Here is a 22,932-nt window from a genome sequence, read left to right as displayed (position 1 = left end):
CAGTATGGTCATTAAAGTGCCTAGATTCTCTATCTGCTTCAGTGTTTTCACATCCTGGCAGATGTGAGGCACTTAACCAAATGTTATGCTCAACACAATAATCCCATATGTGTTTTGTGACTGAGTTGCAGTCGGGGGACTTTGAGCCACCCATATTGTTGATATAACAAACTGCAGTGGTATTATCACATTGAACCCGAATGTGCAAATTAGCACATTCTCCACATAAAGCCTTTAACGTTAAGAGTACAGCCAATAATTCTAGATAGTTAATGTGATGGGGTGCTTCCTGTTGGTTCCACCTCCCCCCTGTTCTCTGGTCTCCCCTCACACCTCTCCAGCCATGGGTAGAGGCATCAGTTTGAATGAGGAGTTCTGGTTCACCATGAGAAATAAGTTTGTTTGAGGTATCCACATTAGTTATCCACCAATTGAGTTCTGCCCTAGAACTAGGGGAGAGGGTCATTGAAGACCCAAAGTTGCCTTTGTTTTCTCTCAAGGCATTAGATTTATCTCTTTCAAGACTGCGATAGTGTAAAGGGCCAAGTTCTACCCCTGGCAAACTTGACACTAGCAGCCCAATGACCTCTGCCACTTGTTGGACTGTGCAGTTCTCTTTGTTAACTAGGTTGAGACAGGCATTTTTCAGTTTCTCCTTTCGGCTGTCAGTAAGATGCACAGTCATTGTGATTGAGTTAAGTACAAATCCCAGGCATGTCAAGACCTGAGATGGTACAAGCACTGATTTTTCTTCGTGAATAGGAAACCCAAGTTCCCTGAGCAACATAACAGTTTCTAGTACATTTTCGTAACATTCCCCGTATGAAGCTCCTTGAAGGTAGCAATCATCTATGTACGGGGAAGACAAATAACCTTTTTGCCTGAGTACATTAAACACTGGTTGTAACAGTTTTGTAAAAATTCTAGGGGCGGATGCCAACCCATTTGGTAGGCAGGTATATTGATACAATTTGTCCCGCCACATGAATTTCAAGTATTTTTGATGTTCTATGGCAATTGGCACTGTATAGTATGCATCTCTTATATCAACAGATGCCATAAAACATCCTTGGGTCATTAGATCTGTCACTGTCTTGAGTGAGTCCATTTTGAAGTGCCGGTAAACAATGAACTGGTTTAACTCCTTTAAATTTAGGATCATCCTGTAGTCCACTCCATTCTTTTTGAGTCTAAGGAAAATGGATGATACAAATTCTCCCTGAGAGTGAGTAGACTCCACAGTTACACCTTTATTAAGGAGTTTAACAATTTCAGAATCTATAATAGCAGATTCGGTATCATTGAATTTGATGACCTTATAACCCAGTTCCTGTACTGGGGATACATCATCTACGAACTCTAAATGACAGTGCTCAACCCAATCTAAAACTTCTGGGTCGTCAGTTATATCTCTCCATGCTGGGACAAATTGTTGCAATCTACCAGCTCGAAAATAACTTGTGCTATAGCTTACCTCATTTAAGGGGTTTTCTGGCCCTATTTGTTTGGCCTCCTCCCCTCGTCCTTTTTGTTGTAAGGGGGGCTGGGCCTTTTCCAGTTTAAATGTTTATTGATCTGAGTGCCTGGGCCACGCGAGGAGTACTTGTAGCCAAATGCTTTGGACTTTGCGTGTTTGTAACCTCTGTATCCATTGCTTTTGTGGCCTTCCACTTTGGGGTTAAGCTTTTTGCTGACCTTGGTCGCTTCCGCGAGATCTTTCAGTTGTTTAGACAAATCGGCATCATTGCCAAACAAGAAGTCTGTGAGTGGGACCGAGCTGGAGCACAAATGCTTGTAGTCTTCGTTTAGCTCGGGCTTGATGTTCTCCCGGCGCCGCATGTTTAACTCGAAATTAGCGGCACCTATCAGAGCAATGGCATCAGTGGCCGCTCTTATTAAATCAGGGGCATCCAAGGCATCTTTGGGAATTTTATCCTGTGCCTGCACAAGTTTCTCAGCCATAGAAACTACAGGAATGAGCCTTTTGACAAGGTTGGATTGCACTCGTTGCAACTTGATATCAGCAGACCTCGTGTCGGGTTTAAGTTTATCCCAAATGAGATGGTTGACCTTCGTGCAGGTGAGACATTCACAGTTTTCTGGCGTATTATAGCGATTCTGTGTCGCCGTCAGAACTTCGTCCGTAAGCTTTTCTCTCATTAAGCCATGGACAATTTTGGCGATCTGCTCATTTATAGCAGGAGCCTTCTTTTGATCAAGTTTGAGATCGTTCGCAATGCCTGACAGTAGGTCAATTTCCCCATCAGGAACATCACGCTGAGATTCAGAGCTCTGATTTATCAGAGTGTTAATGCTCTGCTCAGTTGTTTGAGAACTTGTAGGCTTTTTAGCCCCACTATTTGACACTGCGGACCCAGATTGCTGGTTTTTGTCCGACTGCTGTGTGGATCGTTGGTCCATGTAGGCGGCTATTTCTAGCTGTTCTTCAGTTTCAGCATTTTCCTCTAAAGAACCTTCCTCGATTGCGAGGTGGTCAATGGTGTCCTTCATCTGACCGAGGGATTCAGTCATGGTAAACTTCAGTGAAGTGATGGAAGAAACTAGCAGCTCGCTCATGGAACTGATGGCCGCGACGATGGCCGACTCGCTGTTGCTTGGCGCAGCGCCATTTTCAGCAAGTTGAGATTCTGTCATTTTCGGCTCTATTGACGATTTGTTTTGCTTCCAGTTTGGTACGTACACACCTTCTAATGTACCTCACGGCTAAATTGAGAAAATTTTCCGAATTAACTGTTCTAACACCGCGCCTGTTTTTTGTGCTGACCGACTCGAGCAAGGCGGGAAGTGCACTGACCACTTGAGCGGCTGGTGCTTTCTCACGTGACTTCGTAGTGCGTATGATGACGAGGCAGAATAGGCCATTTTACAGTTGTGTACTTAGTTGCCAAGCCTTTGATTCAGTGACCGTGTTGTGATAAAGACCTGTATCTAGTTAGCATGATAACAAAGTGATTTACATCAGTTGAAAAGCAGCAGGGTTTGTGTCATAACAAGGTCACCCCTAGCCTCACTCCCGTTCAAAGGCTTGGCAACCAAGCACACAACTGTAAAATGGACTATTTTGGGATATGACATGGTGATGTTCTCATGTTGGTTTATTTTCTTTTTTTGCTTTTCAGACTGACTGAAAATTCATCTGCTATTTTTGTAAATTAGTTGCTCTTGTTTTTGGGTTCTATTACTTAGTTATGGCAGGAATGTCCTAAAGACTTGCTGCTACTACTCTTTTTTGACATTTTTATTAATGAGTTTATTTATAACAGTATATTGATATTAATTTTGCTAAAAATAACGTCGTGCTCTATGCAGAACGATAAGTCTTCTGATCAAAACACATCCTATCTAAATTGTAAATAATCTTTTGTAAATAGGTCACGATTTATTGTGCAAACAGATTCTCATCCTTACAGATGTGATTATAATTTGTAAGAATATTTCTTCAAGATTACAGTTTTCATGAAGCCACTGTGAAAGTAACATACTAATAATAATAATAATAATAATAATAATAATAATAATAATTCTAATCCTTTTCCTCATAATTTCTGAGAAGTGTGAGATTTGAAATGATGTGACACGTCACGGCAGGTGTTTAACAGTCTTCTAGCTTTGTCTTGATCCACACTGATGTGCTGATAGAAAATCATCTGCAAATAAAACTGACACAAGCATATATCACTACTGTGCATAACTGGAGACGTTGATGGTGGAGAAACACAGTCCAAGGAGGCTAGGACACAATCAGTGTGGCTTCAATTTATTCTCCTCAGAACTTAAGCTGACAGAAATTATCAATTGTAATACTCCTGTATGGACGTTTGTTTCGAAGTCATTATGCTCTAGTTTGAGAGTATGAAGAAAAAAAAAAAGAAAACACCTTTCAAAACTTTTTGCCGAAAAATCCTTGTATCTGTTGGTTTCTTTTCTCATCTTTGAACGCTGGTGTTGAGATTTTTATGTTGTGGCTTCAGACTATGCAGTTTACTTTTAAGTTTTGATGAAAAAAAAACCCGGTTATTTAAGTGTTGAGGAAAACACCTGTAATTTAAGTATTAATAAACTTTGTTCTTGTAAAGTATGCGATGATCACTGATGTGTGCATGGGAATTGCGTTAGATTTACTTCACCTCTCTTTGTGATTGGTCCGGAAAACTCGCGCCAACTTTTCAATTTATAAGACGATGCATGCACTAGACTCCGCGTCGAGAGGCCTGGGTTCGAGACCCGGCCGGGACAATACGTTGAGTTCGTGGGCAAGACACTTAAACTCTCACAGTGCCTCTTTTAAGGGCACAGTTAATTTGGAACCTCGCTCTGCTGTGCGTCCCGCGCCAAAACTAAAACTAGTCGCTGCCTGGTCTCTCGCGGTTCTAATCAAAGGAAACATTTGAAGTAATTTATCTATGTAATATTTGTTTCGGAACCAATCTCGTTGAAGGCGTTTTTGTTTCTGAAAGTACAGACTCATAAACTTACAAAACATTCATAATCACCCGCCTATTTCCTTTGAAGTATCTAAAGGGACTTTTCAGTCGCAGGGAAAACAGACTAATGATTAAATGATGAAAAAAGAACGAAAGAAAATCAATTACACATCTTACAATTAATACAATGGTGCCACTCAACTTATAAAAGAAGCAAAATCCCGAAGCAGTAAGATTTAAATCATTGTCACAAGTTTGTTTTAAAAACATTCACAGAACTTAAAAAATTGCATCATAGGAGGAAGTAAACCTTGTCAACATAATCCCCCTCGTGCATCCTCTTTGCTCTTGGAGTTGGCGTGCGTTATACGTACCTTAAAAAATGCTGTAAATCCTCGAGCTCAAAACCCATATTAGGCTCCTTTTAAAAGTCTTGAAATCGAGTCTCGCCTCGGGACTTGTACTTGCAGTTCTTACTGTCGAAGCCCTCGTTATCTAGTGGTTTTTGCATTACTTCTGGGGGAAACTCTTTACTTCTCAGTTTTGATACAGCTAATCGATTTCTGACCAACCAGAGCGTTCTTTTTCAAGCGCATACATGGCTTTGAAATGAAATTTTTTTATTTTGAAGGGTGGAAATAAATCATGTGTTCATGTGTCTAATGAACAAGGAATTTTAACATTTCAAAGTGTTTCGATTTCGAATTATTGTATTGGAAATTCCTCAGACTGCCAAATTGGAATTTTGTCTCCTTGTCAAATTTTGGCCGTCGTATTTTTCCTTTGTTTTTATCCAATTATTGCCAATTTGGACATTATAGCTCTGTTTTAAAAACTAAAGAAATGATTAAAAAACGCACTGAGTGCATTGTTGAGTTGAAGAAGCACGTAGGATCCATTAAGAACAGGAGAGAAATGCTTCACAACCACGAACCGTCAGGCGCAATGCTTCCCGCACTTCGCCGCTATATTTCAGAACGCTAGCTAATTAGCGTATATAGACTATGTTTATTTTATTTCTCAGTAAAATAGGGACTGTTCGATCGTATTGACAACAAAGAGTTGAGAGGGGCTTGCGAATTTTTGTTTTCAACGTGGTGCGACTTTCCTTTTCAAAGTTATCTTCAGTTTTATTAGTTTCATGTTACATGAGATTAGCTACCACCTCTACGGTCAGTAAACAGTTTTCTCGTCAGCGACGATGACAACTTGTCCTCTAGGCAGTCGAACTGAAGTAGAAAATTTGCTTTGATGACCTTATGCAAATTTTCGGTGGGCAGCTAATCACTTCGTGGCAAAACAAGCAGATTTTGCTTACATTTCGTAACTAAGTTAAATAACTATATCTACATTTTGTAAATACCCACTTAGCGGAAAATCTCAGAGAAACAAACACAGGAGACTTGGGTGGATTTCTTATTCAACAACAATCTCTCAACAAGAAGATTGTATTTGAAGCTTCAGACATTCAATTGTTCTTAGTTTTAACGCACGATGGCGTGACAGTAAAAGCTCTTACTGAGGGAGCAAGGGAGGGGAGGAAACTTGCGAGGAAGAACTGTTACCTGCCCCCCCCTCTCTCGCAATAGAAAGAATAAGAAAGCAGGCCAACGTTTTATGATGTATCCCGAAGCCTTCTTGCATCACCAGGGTGTTTCAACTGTTCACAGTTTAAAAAACTAAACTGCAACTGCTCTATATCTCTGAACAAGGCAACTCAATTTCCTATGCAATGCTTTTGGTTTTCATACTGTTGGCAATATATCGTTACGCAGATATTTCACATGTTATATTACACCTCTTTCATTTTTCTGCTTGAACTCAGATCTTACAAGCAATCATGTCGGTTCCAAAGACACCTTCTCTCTCCTTCAAAGGACTTTGAATGTCTAATTTCAGCATTTTTGAATAGTCTGAATAAAAGCAAATCAGTAAAAGAAGCTATGACCAAGCATGAAAAAAGAATGTCTTTCCACCGCGGTCGGTGATCATTACAATCACTTCTTTCTCAAGAGTGTAAGCCATGAGAAGATTTGACTGTGAATGAGAAAAAAAAAATACGAGATTGTGCTTAGGTAAGCATGAAAATTTATTCAACAAGGTAGACTACGAACATTGAATACAGAAAGTAAATTTATTACAAAGTACTCAGCATTTATAGTTTAACTCAAACCTTTTTGAGTAAGAAATGTTCTTTCTCTCTATCCAGAATCAATAAAAGACCTCTGGTTTTTGATGGTAGTCTTCTATGGTTCTGTTTGCGAAGGAAATAAATTGCAGAGAAAGATAGACTCTGTTTACCGACTTTCATTACGAACACTTTTGATGTTACTTTATAGCCTTCGCACATAACTTAAATTCAACCTAAAGAATCTCCATTGTAGTTACACAAGAAAGAAAAGGTAAAAAACAGAACCGGGCGAGACGATCGTTTTTGTTTTGTTGACAGGCATCTGGAAGGTGTTATGGGAAATGACAAAGCCATGTTTTGTGTACAAAACCGGTAAATTATCCTCGTTAATTCCTTGTCATTCTCTCCTTGTCACGGCTTATTCCTGGCGGTTCTGCGCAAAAGTATTTTTATAACATAAAGTAGAAACATTCAAGTTCAACAAAAAAAACCAGTTTGAAGCAAATCCAATAAAAGGAAAAGGATCACATAAAGGACATTTTATTCATCAAAATTAATGACTCTTATTCTGATTCATTATTCACAAACTTGTCTTAACGAGAAGCTCATTTATTAAACAAAATAAAGTTGAGTGATTTCGCATTTAGGCAAGTACTAAATATTTAAGAGAAAGCCGCCGTCTCTGCGAACATTCAATTTTCATGTTGAATAATTCTTTACTCTCTTTCTATGCAACTGTTAAAAACGATATTTAAATGGAACCTAATCCATTTTGTCCTCTCAGCGCTCCAACGATATTCATTGTTATGTGGCACACCAAACAAAGGCGAAAACTTGATAGAATTGAAATGGCCGGAGATATCTTTTATGTCTGGTTAAGTCTCTAAAAATCCTATGGTCACGAACATAGTCACCAGAAATGATTTTGTCAGCAACATTTTGTTCTTCCTTGAACATCTGAAATTAAAGTTCTGTAAAACTCCCCGGTAAACAGTGATTATACTTACTAAACCCTTGCCAAAGTTTCTAATAATAAAGCAGACACATGACTGGAAATGGAAAAGGTATCTCTGATTCATTTCATCGATGACAACGCGCCAAAACGATGCGCTCTTCCGTTCGTCAATAACTGATATGATTCACTGCAATTCCGACATAATGTACGGTAGCTAAGCAAGAAATACACCGCACTGCATATTTTTACAAAAACTTACAAACTATCTCAATTTGGTAAGGAAGCGCCACGTAACAACGAGGTTAAAATGTCCTTCAGATATGACCTCCCTAAATATTTAAGAGTTTTTGAAATACAAAGAGTAAATATTTTGTTCAGGAACCTGACGCATTCAGAATTTTCTGTAGCAACTATAAGAATTCATCTTGGACTTTTTAGGCAGGAAAACATCAGACACATCATAATTCGTTGTCTTTATAGCCGTACCATTATCATGTTGAGTAATGTATCCGGCTCTTTTTCAGTGCAACTTCATCGTTTAAAAACGATTTCTGTATGAGAAATAATTGATTCTGTTCCCCCAAGCTTTCTACCGATATCGGTATTTGGCATAATCAAACACCAACGTGCCTTAATTGGAGGTGAGATATTTTTAAACGTCTGGTCTCAATAATGTCGAATCTTCAGGTCTAATTAGCATTCTTATGAGCTCATTATAAATACATAAAATTTTGTTTCTCAACGTATAATATTGATGAACACGTTAAATGTAAGGTAATCCAATTGGTTCAAATATAAACAGCGTTATCTTTAGGGCCTTAAGAAATACAAAAAAAGGAAATATTTTGTTCAGGAACGCACCACAGCTTTCTGTTCCTATTTAATGATATAGTTCAAGCCAATTCTTCGACTTTTTCAAACAGGAACACATTGGACACATCGCAGCTGACTCTTGGAGAGGATGCAACAACTGAGATGTGGTACCGTAACACTGAAGAGTGAAACGCTTTATTCTATTGGACTAATTAGCTGAGTAAATCAAAGTATCTGCTCTGGCCAATAGTAAGACACAAAAGAATGAAACCTTAGAACGGATCCAACACGTCTGCTGTTTCTCAAACTTGTTCGGACGAGATGTCAAGCAAACATAAAACGTTTTCTTATTTGCACTGAAAAAGAATTTTGCTACCCACATTCAAAACAATCACTAGTGAGGTAAGCATCGCGGAGATTAAGGTTGCAGTTTTAACTACATTTTCTTATTTTCTTTGGTTTTCATTGTTGACAAGCTGTTAAAACGAATATTTTTCTTTTGCTTTGCAGTTACGTTAATTCCTTCGTTTTGAAAATTTCATAACAAGTGTCGAGTTGCTTTTAAAGGTGAGTGGATCACTTGGTTAGATTCAGGGAACATGTCTGATGCTTTACATCGATTTTGATCTAAAAATCATCAAAGATTTATATTGGTTCTCCACTAACTTGAAAAATGTTATAGCACTAACCAACAAGTGCTTTTTCCTTGATGTAAGTATTATACAAAGTGACGATAATGTGTTTCGCTCCAACGAATGATTTCGGATTCCGAGAAAATATTATTTTCCACCAATACAAAAATGCTGGCCTCAAACCAATCACTTCATTCAAACAAAGACGTCCACTTCTCCAGTTCTGATAAAACTTAAAATGCAACTTGAAATGTTTACAAATCTCAACCAAAGAACGCAAAAATTGAATACCATTTTCAAATTAAAGTGACCTCTGATTTTGGGAGAGAAGTAGCATACAGTGAACGAGCACAAGCTCAATATCGTTAATTTTTTTTTCTGGTGATGTGAAAGTATTCTGTTCGTTTTCATTTGGTCAAAAGTTACCCTTTCTTTTAGCCTTTGTTTCATGTTTATCCACAGCTCATCAGCTTACAATAATGAACCTTTCATCGGCAATCATGTTAATTTTACTGATTCTACCGCTGATCACCTTGTGTAATGGCACCAGTAACAAGAGCAGCAAACCAGTCGACATCAGAGTAAGTCCCACATGTTTAGCAGTTTTGGGAGAGCGGATAGCTGTTCCCTCGCTTTTCCTTATAGCGTATTGATTTCGTAAGTGATTGAAGGTTTCGCAGGGATCATACTTATTTTTCAGAAATCGTAAGAGCTTTAATTGCAAGACAAACAGTGTAAAATTGTAAAATCCTGACCTTTTTAGTAGAGCAGTCCGCTTAGATATTTGGCTTAGACATTTGGCTTTTGTTATTGTTTCCGTCACAGCCTGCCTCACAATGCTGTTGCGGACAATCAGGGACAAATGGTATCCCTGGGATGCATGGTATGGCAGGACCTCCTGGGGCACCTGGCCGTGATGGACGTGACGGAACCAAAGGAAAATCGGGCAGTCCTGGAAACTCTGGGCCCCAAGGACCTCCTGGCCCTCAAGGAAGTAAAGGTTCAAAAGGAAAGCCTGGTGTCCAAGGCCCTAAAGGCCAAAAAGGACAGCGAGGAGAGAAAGGCGAGAGTGGAAATCCAGGGGCGTCTCAGCTTTCCTCACACATGAACTGGAAAGAATGTACATGGAAGAGAGGCGACGGCAAAGACTCGGGAGTAATCCAAGTAAGAGTAACTAAACAGATAATGATCTTCGTAGTTATTTGTCTTAAGCATCAAGAGCTATTGACAACGAAAAAAGCAGCATTTTCTCAAGAAAAAATGAAATTAAACCCAGTAATTTATCAATGGATTTGTGACAATTTTATTCCTAATCACTGAATGGTATCAGTAAAAGCCTTGAAGATGATTTTTGAGTTTGAATGTAGGTCTCCCATTTTTGTGGCGAAAGATAAATAGGTGCAAGACAAACAAATTCTTGGATATTGCAACAATATTTACTAATCACATTTATTTTCTCTGCGCAGAACTGCGAGTTCATGAAGAACTTCACAGACACTTCCCTCCATGTCTACTTTGCTGGTAACCTCAGGATTCATGGATGTGACGGTTGCTGTAGCCGTTGGTATTTCACCTTCAATGGCGCCGAGTGCAGCTCTCCTGGCCCGATTGACGGCGCGTTCTACATGCGAACCGGCAAAAACCACGATCTTCATCGCCACCGCCATATTGAAGGTCACTGTAGCAACATTCACAAGGGAAAGGTGCGAGTGGGATTCTGGGTTGGAAAGTGTGTTTCTGGCCATAAGAGTGCTGACGCGTATACCGGCTGGCAGTCAATGTCCCGGATCTTCATTGAAGAGGTGCCAAAGCCTCAGCAGTAAACACGTCACACGTGATATGTTGGACTTTTTGGGAAAATTAAAGAAAACTATCTTTAGACCTAGAAGAATGCCATGCCTGTTAAAGATTTACAACTTTAGAAATAAAGTCCTGGAAAGTATTCAAATATCTGTTATATATCAATTTCATTCATTTCCACTAAGAAAGTGGTGAGGCAAATCAAATTACATATTCTTCGTTATCATTGAACTTAGAGAACAGAATGCATTATATGCTGGACATATTTTCCTTGTTCATTTGATATACATGTGACAGTTTTGCTGACCAAGTCAGTGTAAAAGTATTCGTACTCTTAAATGCAAAGTAAATGCTTCTGATAAATAACCACATACAAAACACCACTACATTTGCAAAATTCTTAATTGCGTTTCCACCAAAGTTAGGCTCGCGGCATGGAACTGGACTGCATGAACGATTTCATATCAATTTCCAGGAGGCTTTCACGCTTCAATTACCTTCTCAGTGATTTCAGATAAGAGGGAAAAATGTCGTTTTACAATAAAAAGCATCTATTTCGAAAAATACCACCAAATGTGGTGAGAAGTGGACTTTAGAGAGAAGCAGTTTGTGACAGATTGTGTTATGCACGCTTCGGACATGAGATCTCAATCTGGGAAACAGGGTTTCAAAAGGATTCAAAGTTGAATTTCATCTGAGATTTCTCTTCTAAAATCGCACACGTTTGAAAGTACTGCGAGTACAATCGTGACCTCTTATCACCAGTGACAAAGACTTTTCACCAGGTCCTCGAAAGTTCACCTCAGTGTCAGAAGTGTCAATCACCTCAGTGTCAATCTTTTGAAAATTTATTCCAAGCCTCTTCAGTTCAGTGCTCTTCAAATAATCTTGTGGAAACAGATCGGTGAACTCCTGACAGTTCTACCGAACAAGTCGGTGTCAAAGTAAGCAATTACACTAAAATATAAAGTAACCCCTTTAGATGAATAACCATCCGTCGAAAACTTTAACATTTCTTAATGGTTACTGGCGCTTCGTTGTCTCAAGTTAAAGTGCCCATGACTTTAAATATTTTTTGCTTCTAGATCTAGCTTAACATATATAAAAACCAATTTCGATAGAGGAAAAATTTGAAAAAAATCAAAACCCGATTTTTTTGGGCCCAAAAGATTGTCCAAAAGACTGGGAACGAATTGACGTGTGATGACGTAGAAAATTGCGAAAACTCTCAGTTGACGCTGTAATACAAATCTCTCACATCTCTTGTAATTTTGTATTAGTCAGAGTTGAAATACTCCTGAAATAATGTCTGATAGCGATGTATACCTACCCTCAGCATTCTCAACTGAGAGCTGTGATACATCGTACTCAAGTAACAACGAAGAAATGGAAGTTGCCAGTACGGTTCAGCCCAACGAAGGAGCATCAAACGAAGATTTCGCGGACTAAGACTGACAAAAGGGAGTTTAAGCAAATCACTACGGTTGGCGCTGCTACGGCTATCGTGGTTGACAAGGCTTGGGGAGAGTACGTCGCCATAGCCCGCCAAAATTCAACTTTAAGCAACGCGAACTACAAACCTAGTACGGCTGAGAAGTTTAAAACCAATAAATTAAGCGTCTTCGCGGTAGTTTTTGCACGTCTAAAAACTCAAAATAACTTCGTTCAAAGGGACGAGGGATTCCACCGTTTGGAAAAAAAAATTGTAAGCGATCCTGTGCACAGTGAATGGGTGAATTGAAATATTTAAGCTTACGTGTTGTAAAATTGCCATTTTGGAGCTTATAAACACCAAAGCAAAGTTTCTACACGGTCCCTCATGACCCTCGTCATTCCTCGGCTTCAGCTATTTAAATTTAAAGTAGTCTTTGAGGTTTGAAAAGGAAAAGTTAGACTTTCTACTTACGCATTTCTCCTTGCGTTCGCTGCGTTCTCCATGTGCACACTGCTTCGATCCTTGGACAAACCCGGCTGCAAAAATAAAGGCAGATTCACTCGGTAAGGGACAGCAAGCTTGATAAATATTCCCGATAAGCTATTTTTAAAGATGTTACGTGTATTTCAATAGTTAAAATTGCTCAGGAGAATGCATAAAGCGAAGAAAGAAGCGAGATAAGTTCACGTACCACAGACTACGCCGAAACCTTCCCACTCGCGTAGAAGGTTTCCCACTACGGCTGGATGGGAACCACTGACATGCGCAATGACTCGTTTCTGGACAATTTTACTTCCGGTAGCCGTAGCAGCGCCAGCCGTAGGGATTTGCTTAAACACCCTAATGACGGTTTCTCGCCTGCGGTGTTTAGTTGCATACATATTTTGTAACTAATCTAAGTTGCGAACGTTGAGTTCGCGAAATGGAACTCACCTCTCCCATGTCTTCCATGAAGTCCTCATCAAGGTCATGTGATCATGTAAGCCGACGAAATCTTTTCATGAAGCAACGATCTTTGAGATGGGTCATCAACCAAGTCTCCAGAGTTTGTGTAGAATCCTTCCTCGCTTAATAACTTGAGTTCGTTCTCGGGTAGGTCAAACAAGAACTTGGCTCGTAATGTAAATGTCGAGCCTTACGCTAGATTGAACTCTTCGGTTGACCGGAGCACTAGTATTATCCATCACAGGCATGCGTAAGAGTGCAGGGTACACAGCCGTTGGAAGTTCGCCGTCTTTTCCTTGAACTTTCTTTTGGCAACTCGAGAGATATCATTTGTAGAGTTATTCTTGAAGATTGCTTTTAAACTGAATAATTCATTGAGTAGTCTCGCGGTCACTTTCCCACAAAAAGACTGAACTCATTGATGATCCTCGTTTCTGCTTTGTGAAAGACAGGAAATCATGTATTTTGAAGAAAACACAATATCGCAATCAAGACAAAAACGGTGGTGTTTCGTTGACATTCGATACTTTCTAATGCTCCATCTGCTAAATTTCAAAACATTGGCTATTTAGCATATAAGGGCTAGTTGTCGGTATAATAGAAACAAAGAGTCAACATTGACAAAGATAACTCGCGATTAAACAATGGACTGGTGTAAACGGCAAAAGTTATTATTCGATCTGAAATCCTAACAGGCTCTTATACCGTCGGTAAACAATTCTCCCGTCACGGTAACAATTTGTCTTCCGGGCAGTCGAAGCAGTTGAAAATTTGCTTTGATGACTTTATGCAAATTTTCTGTGGGTACCTAATCGCTTTGTAGCAAAACAAGAAAACAGATTTTGTTTACATTACGTAAGTTAAAAGAACTTCACCGACAAAAAAATACCCTCTTAGCGGAAAATCGCACAGACACAAATACGAAAGACTTGAGTGGGTTTCTTATGAACCAACACTCTCCTAACACGGAGATTGTATTTGAAGCTTTAGGCATTCGGTGGTTTTTTTCCTTTTAATGTCGATGGAGTGACAGTGAAAACAACCGCTAAGGAGTGGGGAGGAACAGTAAGTGGAAAAAAGTGGTAATCCTCAGTGTTAAGTTTTATACATAGTGAGGATGGTGTACCTCGCCCCAAGGAATAATTGAGTACTAGTATTCCGAGAAATTATTGTTTTCTACGAAATGTTGAAATGACGGCCTCGAACAAATCGTTTCATTTAAATAATTGTAAGGTGATGAGCTGTGGATAAACAATGAAACAATGACTAGAAAGAAGTTAACTATTGACCAAACTGAGACGCAAAATCTGTGCGTCTCAATTTGGTCAGTAGCTAACTTCTTTCTAGTCATTGTTTCATTGTTTATCCACAGCTCATCACCTTACAATTATGAACCTTTCATCGACAATCCTGTTAATTTTACTAATTATACCGCTGATCACCATGTGTTCTGGCACCAATAACAAAAGTAACAAATCAGTTTACAACAAAGTAAGTCCCGCATGTCTAGCAGTTTTTGGGAAGGAGGGAAAAGTGAGAAGAAATAACGTTCGATTCCATCTCAGTCCTATGTGGTGAGTTAACTGCGTCACTGATTGAAGCTTTTCTTTTTCATGCAATTGCCAGAAAGGGGGTAAAAACGTTAATTGCCAGACAAAAAGTGCAAAATTTAGAATAGATTAGATTTTACCAAAATACATTTCTTCTAATTGCATGATCTTTTCGTTCGAGGAATATGCTTAAATGTTTTTTTTTCCTGATTCTCCTCTGCAATTCATATTTACAATTGTTAACACCGTAATTGTCCATTCGTTTACTAATACCTGATGGAGTGACTGTATGTTTGTTTTCTTTTCTGTCTCTGTCTCAGCCCCTTTCTCAGTGTTATAGCGGACAACCAGGGACAAATGGTATCCCTGGGATGCATGGCATACCGGGATCTCCTGGGGCGCATGGCCGTGATGGACGTGACGGAACCAAAGGAGAGCGGGGACGTCCGGGAAACACTGGGCCCAAAGGACCTCCTGGCCCTCAAAGAAGCAAAGGTTGGAAGGGAGAGCCTGGTATCCAGGGTCCTACAGGCCAAAAGGGACAGCGAGGAGAGAACGGCGAGAGTGGAAATCCAGGTGTGTCTCAGCTTTCCTCGCATATGAACTGGAAAGAATGTACATGGAAGAGAGAAGACGACAAAGACTCAGGAGTGATCCAAGTAGGTATAACTATATAGATAATGATCTTCGCATTTTTTTCTTTACCATCAAAATGCTATTGACGACAAAAAAAGCAGCATTTTCTCAAGAAGCAATCAATGGAATTTTGACAGTTTTATTGAATTGTATCAGTAACTGCCTTGAAGATGGTTTTTGGTTTGAAACGTCTCCCATTAGACAAAACAGCTCTTGGATATTGCAACTATATATACTCATTAGACTGATTTTTCTCACAGAACTGCGAGTTCATGAAGAACTTCACAGACACTTCCCTTCACGTCTATTTTGCTGGTAACCTCAGGATTTATGGATGTGACAAATGCTGTAGCTGTTGGTATTTCACCTTCAACGGCGCCGAATGCAGATCTCCTGGCTCTATTGACGGCGCATTCTACATGGAAACCGGCAAGGGTCGGAATCTTTTTCGTCACCGCCATATTGAAGGTCACTGTAACAACATTCACCAGGGAAAGGTGCGAGTGGGATTCTGGGTTGGTAGATGCATCAAAGGCTATAAAAATGCCGATGCTCACACGGGTTGGCCCACAATGTCCCGGATCTTCATTGAAGAGGTGCCAAAGGCTCAGCAGTAAACACGTCAAACGTGATAAACTGGACTTCTTGAAATAGTTAAAGAAAATTAGTTTTAGAACTTGTAGAGTTCCATGCTTGTGAAAGATTCAAAACTTAAGAAATCAAGTCCAGGAAAGAACTCAAATATTTGTTATAAATCAATTCCATTAATTTCTACCAAGTAACTGGCGAGGCAAATCCGTGATCAAATTGCATCTCCTTCGCAATTATGGAAAATAGAGAACGAAATGCGCCATATGTTGAACATTTCTTCCTTGTTCATCTGGTGCACATGAAACAGTTCTGCCGGAACTACCACATACAAAATACTACTGAATACTTTTCCCAAATTCTTAATGGGGTTTCTATCAAAGTTAGGCTCGCGACATGGAACTGGGCTGCATAAACGTTTTCATATCAGTTTCCAGGAGGCTTTCACCCTTCAATTTTCACTGAACAAAAAGGCTGCCATGATTACTTTCCGAGCGATTTCTGTTACGGAGGGAAACTGTCCTTTTGAAAGGAAACACTATCGCTTAAGTACACAAATAGAAAGCATACATTTCGAAAAGTACCATCAAATACGATGATAAGTGAACTGAAGAGAGAAGCGAATAATGGGGGTAAGTTTCTAAAGAAACTGTGGTGCTGCGTCGGTTTTATAAACTTGGGTTTAATCAACTGAGTTGAAAATGTAAATTGGCTTCCGTAAAGAGTTTTAAGGCTGATGTTTCGAGCGCAAGCCCTTCGTCAGAGCGAAAGACGAAGGACTTACGCTCGAAACATCAGCCTTGAAACTCTTTAGGGTGGCGAATTTACATTTTAACTCAGTTAATGACATTATGCACGCTTCGGACATGAGACGTCGATATGGGAAACAAGATTTCAATAGGATTCAAAGTTGAATTTCATTTAAGATTTTTGTTCTCAGATCAATTGATTGAAACATTGTGACCTTTTATCACCAGTGACAAAGACATTTTACGAGGGCCTCAAAAATTAAACTCAGCGTTAGATTTTACATTGGATCTACCCTCCTTTGATATTATTCTTCTTCTTTTCCCTTTTAATTTGCAGCGAGATACACCCTTAAAGACAGGTTAGATTGTCAGCTAGGGAAAAATCACCGGGTCTTCGCCAGTGTTACCTGGAACCTGGTGCATTTTCGGTCACGAGGTGCATCTAGATCTATCATGGTTCATCTTACCGTATTGTTATGTTTCGATGTTTTACAAGCCTTTTGGGCTTTCTGGTTTATTGCTAGTAAAGCGCTATGTCAGCGGGAATTGTATGTAAGAAGCTAAGACCCCATCATGTAAGACGCCGCGAACGGTGCTGGTCACTATCAAGTTCAGACACTGAAGTCACCCATGTTTTTTTTTTTTACTTCGAATATTTTTCCTTCTCTTTTTTTCTCTCTTTTTTTTATTCTACCAAACGCTACAATGAACAAGCCTTCTAATACTACACGATGGGGCGATTGCCCATAATAGGCCTCGCATCGCGTTAGATAGCGAACGCACTATTCGGGGAAAATCGGATAATTTGTCAAAAAGTCGCAGGGTTCGAGTCAAGGAAACCATGATTTCGAAATGCTATTTTTCAGAAAGATTACTTGTCTGATTAAGAAACAATTCACGAGATTTTTGTCAAATATGAATAAAAAATTGCTAGTGTCACAATCACTGTACCATCTTCTAAATCGTCCACAAACTGTTCAAGAACCAATGCTACTCGCTTTTCTGTTCGTTACAAGACTCAGCTGAACTGGATCCTCCTTAATGAATATTGCCTATAAATAGAAAAAAAAAGATAAATAGGCTTATAGATAAATAAAGGGAAGTGAACAGTTTTTCGAGAGCGAAGTTTGAAGAAAACCGAAAATGAAATGCTAAAAAACGGAAAATCCGCAAACCGCAATGAACACCAACACCGAAAAACCGAATTTTTTGGCACAAACACCGAAAATCGGTCTGAAAAATAGCCAAAACTGCAAAATAGAAAATGAACCCTGGGATGCATGGCAGGATCTCCTGGGGTACCTGGCCGTGATGGACGTGACGGAGCCAAAGGAGAACGAGGACGTTTAAGAAAGACTGGACCCCAAGGACTCCCTGGCCTTCAAGGAAACAAATGTTCGAAGGGAGAGGCTGGTGTCCAAGGTCCTACAGGCCAAAAGGGACAGCGAGGGGAGAAAGGCGAGAGTGGAAATCCAGGGTCGTCTCAGCTCTCCTCTCATATGAACTGGAAAGAATGTTCATGGAAGAGAGGCGACGGCAAAGACTCTGGTGTAATCCAAGTAAGAGAAACAAAACAGATAATGATCTTTGTAAGTTTTGTCTTCTGCATGAGAAGTTATTGACGACAAAAAAGCAGCATTTTCTCAATTAGCAAAGAGTAACTAGAACCAAGTGGTTTATCAATGGATTTGTGACAATTTTACTCCTAATCATTGAATTGTTTGTTTTGAGGACGGTTTTTGGGTTTCAATGTAAGTCTCCCTTTTTTGTGGCTAAAGATGAATAGGTACAAGGCAAAATAACTCTTGGATTTTACAACAATATTTACACGTCAAAATTATCTTCTCTGCTCAGAACTGCGAGTTTATGAAGAACTTTACAGACGCTTCCCTCCATGTCTAATTTGCTGGTACTCTCAGGATTTATGGATGTAACTCCTGCTGTAGTCATTGGTATTTCACTTTCAATGGCGCCGAGTGCAGCTCTCCTGGCTCGATCGACGGTGCTTTCTACATGCAAACTGGGAAGAACCACGATCTTCATCGTTACCGCCATATTGAAGGTCACTGTAACAACATTCACAAGGGAAAGGTGCGAGTGGGATTCTGGGTCGGAAAGTGTTCTACTGTTAGGAAGAGTGCTGACGCGTACACAGGCTGGCCACGATGTCCCGGATCTTCATCCAGGACGTGCCAAAGGCTCAACATTAACACTTCAAACGAGATTCACCGGACTTTTTAGATGAATTAAAAGAAAACAGCTTTGGGACTTCAAGGAAAACTATACAGGAATGCCATGCCTGTGGAAGATTTAAATCTTGAGAAATAAAGTCCAGGAAAGTAGCCAAATATCTTTTACATATCAAGCATCCATTATTTTCCAACAAGTAATTCGCAAGGAGCATTTTTCTTCCTCGTCCATTTAGTTCTTCTTAAATAATCTTGTTGACCAAGTCAGAGTGAAAGTAGAGTTTTTCTTACGCTTAAATGCAAAGCCCTTGAAATCCTTTTGCAGAATAACCACGTAACCGAATACTTTAAAATTCCCCCAATATTCGTGATGGCTTTTCGGTTGAAGTTGGACTCACAAAACAAACACTCGAAAATGTGTTTAGGCATGGACGAAGTTTGCCCTTTTTACACGTACAAACGCGACATTTAGGATAATACATCGGCCGGGAAACTAATTACAATTGTATCCATTACGAGCGTACGTAAGAATGCTAAGTACACAGCCGTTGGCTAATTGTCACCTTTTTCTTCAAACTTTCTAACCGTAATTCCAAAGATGTCGTCATCATATGTAGAGGATGCTTCCAATCTTTTCTGATAAATGAATTAACTCTTCATTTTCTTCCAAAAAAATTCAGACAACAAAGTAAGTAAAAATTGTGTTCGGTAGAAAAATATCCTTTAAGACGAATAATAAAAAGCATTTGATTCGAAGAGTGCCACAAAATCCCGTGATAAGTGACACATCGAGTCTATGCTATAAAATTCTTCATGTATATGTGCACGATCCTTCGCAGTAAAGCACTATTTAAGCAATAGTGACAATAGTGCTTTACTGCGAAGGATCGTGCACATATACGTTTCATAACCGCAGTTCATATATATGTATTTCATATATATTTGTTGTTTAAAATTCTTCATGTCAGGCAACGACGATAATTTAGAACAATTTTGCTCAGTTGACTTAAGGTTTGATGTCCTCCAGTACTCATTTTCTGAATCTGAACACATTGGTTCATTGACATATACTGGCTATGTTTATTTTAGCTGTTGGTAATAATAAGGGTTTTTTTTCTTATTGTTATACGACAAAGAGCACATGAATGGGTAGTAGCCTCATTTGGCGCAAAAATATGATTGGATATTCGTACGCGGACATTATTACTTCAAACACCTCCATTTGTACCAGCCTTGGCTTAATTGCATCCGCCTTCATAAATATCGGTTATAAATAAAATAGACGAGTTAATATATGAATAAAGAGAAGCAAACATTTTTCGAAAATGAGGCTTGCGGAAAACTGCGCCTAAACTATCCAATCGTTATAACCGACATGTACTTTTTTCACAGGCGTGGAATAAAAACAGCAATCCGTCAAAAATCCTACCCGATTTGTTAGATCTCTTTAGTTTTACTATATAAATTAACAAAACCGTCTCTTTCCTTGTAACGATGAAAAAACGCACAAGAATCTTTCATTAAACCCAAAATAAAGGCTGTCGTCCTATGGAAGGCATCTTTTAAAATTTTGGGAATGTCAGTCAGAGAATTTCACCGGATGCTTGCCAGTTTTATCTCGAACATATTCGGTCACATGATGTATTTAGACCTCTCGTGCGCGAAAAAAAATATTTCACGGTTTTGAGTACCGGATATTGTTAATTCATTATCATGATTTCCCAAAACAGAGGTTAGAGTGTGATGTTTTCACCTGTGAGGTGATTGGTTAACTCGTAATTTCAAAATTGTAAAATAACAACCTTACACTTTTTCGCTACAATCTCTGAGGTGATATAGACGTTGATTCCTTAATTAAGCTACATCGTTTACTTGATTAACCTTTGGCGCTATAGAGATCTGTTTGCTTTGAAACATTGTATTAGACAGACAACGTCTAATCCGCCTGTAGTTTCTGAATCGCTTGTTAAAAAATAATTATTTATAAAACTTGTATTCACCTTGCAACCTTTGTGGTATTACGGGTGTAGAAGTGAGATCACGTTGTGATCTCAGGGTTCCCAAATCTCCATTGAAAAAGTGGGTTAAATCGGGGAAGGGATGAGTGCTTCAGGAAAGTATCGTGAGTGGAATCTCAAAACATAAAGATTGGAATAAAAATTACTTATGTTGAATTTGTTTGGTGTCATCTTGTGCTCTAACATTACTGAAGGGACTAACAAACTGCAAGGCAGCCACGTCAACCCAAAGACAGTGAAAAAATTGAATTAAAATGATACAAAATAAGGAAAGTTTAAAAGAGATTTGAAGAGTTATAAAACAAGAAAGAGAATGGAAAAGTTTTTCTTCAATGGAATAGTGGGTTGAAACATCTAGCATTAAAATCTGTTCAACCCTATTATAATTGGGACCTCGTCCATTTTACGATTCTTGACGAACGTGGAAACTTTTATAGTCCGAAAGAGCTCAACGACCATTCTACGACTTCTAACATACAAAACTCTGATTTTTGATCAAACCCAAACCAGCAGCAATGAACGTGTTCAACTTCCCGTTTGCATGTTGAGTAGGCATTCATGACAGCAAGTGCTTTCTTACCCTTTTCTTGAAGTGATTCTAAGAGAATATTTCACTTGAATGTCGACTAAATGATTATAGGGTCTTCAAAACTAAAGCTGGTTTTGGACTGTTTCACATGAATACTGGGTGTTAAATTAAATGAAACTTTTTGCTGTTTAAGTGCCGAGTAAAATGGTATCCGCCCAGGGGAGCATAATTGTTGATATGCACACACGCTCCTCGTTTAATAAAGTTGGTTGAGAGGGATTGAAAAAGTGATTGAAACGATTGTATTTGTCAAATGCCTCATTCCTCGATTACGACAGTCACTGAGGGAGCTTTGCTTGTTTTTTCCTTTCTCCCTACATCACACATCATACTTCATATGTTGGGTCATGACTTAAACTGGCGGCCTCGTCATTATTAGAGAGCTTAAGCACCAGACGTTCTTGAGGTCACGAACGCTTACCGGAAGTTATTAGAGGAACTATGTACATACTGCGCATGTCATGACGTTCGCGTGGTCACGTCGCAGACGCCAGAACGCCACTTTTCAGGTCGAAGGTAGGACGCCACAAAAATATGCTGTTATTTTGTTTATAGGAGATAAATTATTGACTCAAAACCATAAAAAGCTCTTCTGCTTTTCATTAAAGTGCACCTACACCTAAAAAATTTTTTTCGCTTAACGAAGTAAGCTTATTTTTTTGAGTATTTCTGCGCAAAAATTTTTTTTATTTGCTCAAATCTTCAATTTGCTATGCCCAGTCAAAATACGGAAAATCGGCCGCCATCTTGCGCCACGACCGAGTTTAAAGAGGAATGGCTCTAGTGGGTAATGTGACGTCAAATCGAGAACATGAAAGTCTGCATTTCACACATGTTCACTTGTTTGGGAAGGTTGTAGTCGATAATTGTCCGAAAATATGCCGACTAAGTGTGTTGTAGAAGGATGTAGCAACGTGCGAAATTTGCAAGAGGGTATCGCGCTTCATACATTCTTCATACAACACACCTAGTCGGCATATTTCGGACAATATCGACGACAATCTTCCCAAACAAGTGAAAATGTGTGAGATGCAGACTTTCGTGTTCTCGATTTGACGTCACATTACCCGCTAGAACCATTCTTCTTTAAACTCGGTCGTGGGGCAAGATGGCGGCCGATTTTCCGTATTTTGACTGGGCATAGAAAATTAAAGATTTGAGCAAATTAAAAAATTTTTGCACAGAAATACTCCAAAAAATAAGCTTATTTCGTTAAGCGAAAAAAAAATTTTGGGTGTAGGTGCACTTTAAGTGATTAAAAAACGTTCTCGTAGCGCGTAAAGTGGTTTTTGCTTAATCGATAGATTAAACGGGATTCGACAATGGCAGCCAATCTTCTCGCCAAGTCTGGGTGAGTTAAGTCATTTGATTTCATGTCCATTTGAATCATCACATGCAGAACTAAGATTTTTTTAAACCGGTTTAAGCTTATCACGGCTAAACTTCAGAATACCCGG

At 39.2% G+C, this 22,932-nt stretch overlaps 5 protein-coding genes and 1 pseudogene across 6 annotated transcripts in view; 3 read left to right on the top strand and 3 right to left on the bottom strand.

Annotated features, from left to right (window-relative positions):
* Nucleotides 1-1,108, bottom strand: part of LOC148734305 (uncharacterized) — a 1,197-nt gene extending 89 nt beyond the window's left edge. The window contains exon 1 of the mRNA XM_088752752.1: nt 1-1,108. This exon is cut by the window's left edge and continues 89 nt beyond it. Coding sequence (XP_088608878.1) covers nt 1-1,108 — 1,108 coding nt within the window.
* The window catches only part of LOC148734304 (uncharacterized), a 3,010-nt gene extending 1,421 nt beyond the window's left edge, over nt 1-1,589 (bottom strand). The window contains exon 1 of the mRNA XM_088755249.1: nt 1,475-1,589. The gene's annotated coding sequence lies outside the window, so the exon portion shown is untranslated. The remainder of the gene's footprint in view (nt 1-1,474) is intronic.
* On the bottom strand, nt 1,498-2,878 carry LOC148734303 (uncharacterized). The gene has a single exon (XM_088755250.1). It carries the CDS (start codon nt 2,653-2,655, stop codon nt 1,498-1,500), a length of 1,158 nt encoding a protein of 385 aa, XP_088611376.1. The 5' UTR covers nt 2,656-2,878.
* Nucleotides 2,879-8,527: 5,649 nt separating this feature from the next.
* Nucleotides 8,528-10,918, top strand: LOC111345643 (collagen triple helix repeat-containing protein 1). The gene is made up of 5 exons (XM_022952926.2): nt 8,528-8,746; nt 8,855-8,911; nt 9,439-9,557; nt 9,802-10,140; nt 10,443-10,918. Exons 3-5 carry the CDS (start codon nt 9,456-9,458, stop codon nt 10,797-10,799), a joined length of 798 nt encoding a protein of 265 aa, XP_022808661.2. The 5' UTR covers nt 8,528-8,746; nt 8,855-8,911; nt 9,439-9,455; the 3' UTR covers nt 10,800-10,918.
* Nucleotides 10,919-13,059: 2,141 nt separating this feature from the next.
* LOC148734302 (collagen triple helix repeat-containing protein 1-like) lies at nt 13,060-16,719 on the top strand. Of its 2 annotated transcripts, none has more exons than XM_088754059.1 (3): nt 13,060-13,303; nt 15,027-15,365; nt 15,603-16,719. In XM_088754059.1, exons 2-3 carry the CDS (start codon nt 15,078-15,080, stop codon nt 15,957-15,959), a joined length of 645 nt encoding a protein of 214 aa, XP_088610185.1. In that variant the 5' UTR covers nt 13,060-13,303; nt 15,027-15,077; the 3' UTR covers nt 15,960-16,719. The 2 variants fall into 2 exon arrangements, with proteins under 2 accessions (XP_088610185.1, XP_088610187.1); XM_088754061.1 differs by lacking the exon at nt 13,060-13,303 and adding an exon at nt 14,546-14,647.
* A 335-nt stretch (nt 16,720-17,054) lies between these two features.
* LOC148734301 (collagen triple helix repeat-containing protein 1-like) lies at nt 17,055-18,920 on the top strand (annotated as a pseudogene).
* The last annotated feature ends 4,012 nt before the right edge of the window (nt 18,921-22,932 follow it).

Source organism: Stylophora pistillata, chromosome 3 (genome assembly GCF_964205215.1).
Source record: "Stylophora pistillata chromosome 3, jaStyPist1.2, whole genome shotgun sequence".
Taxonomy (NCBI): domain Eukaryota; kingdom Metazoa; phylum Cnidaria; class Anthozoa; order Scleractinia; family Pocilloporidae; genus Stylophora; species Stylophora pistillata.
Note: the sequence above shows the minus strand (reverse complement) of the source record. Positions and strands in the feature narration are given on the sequence as shown.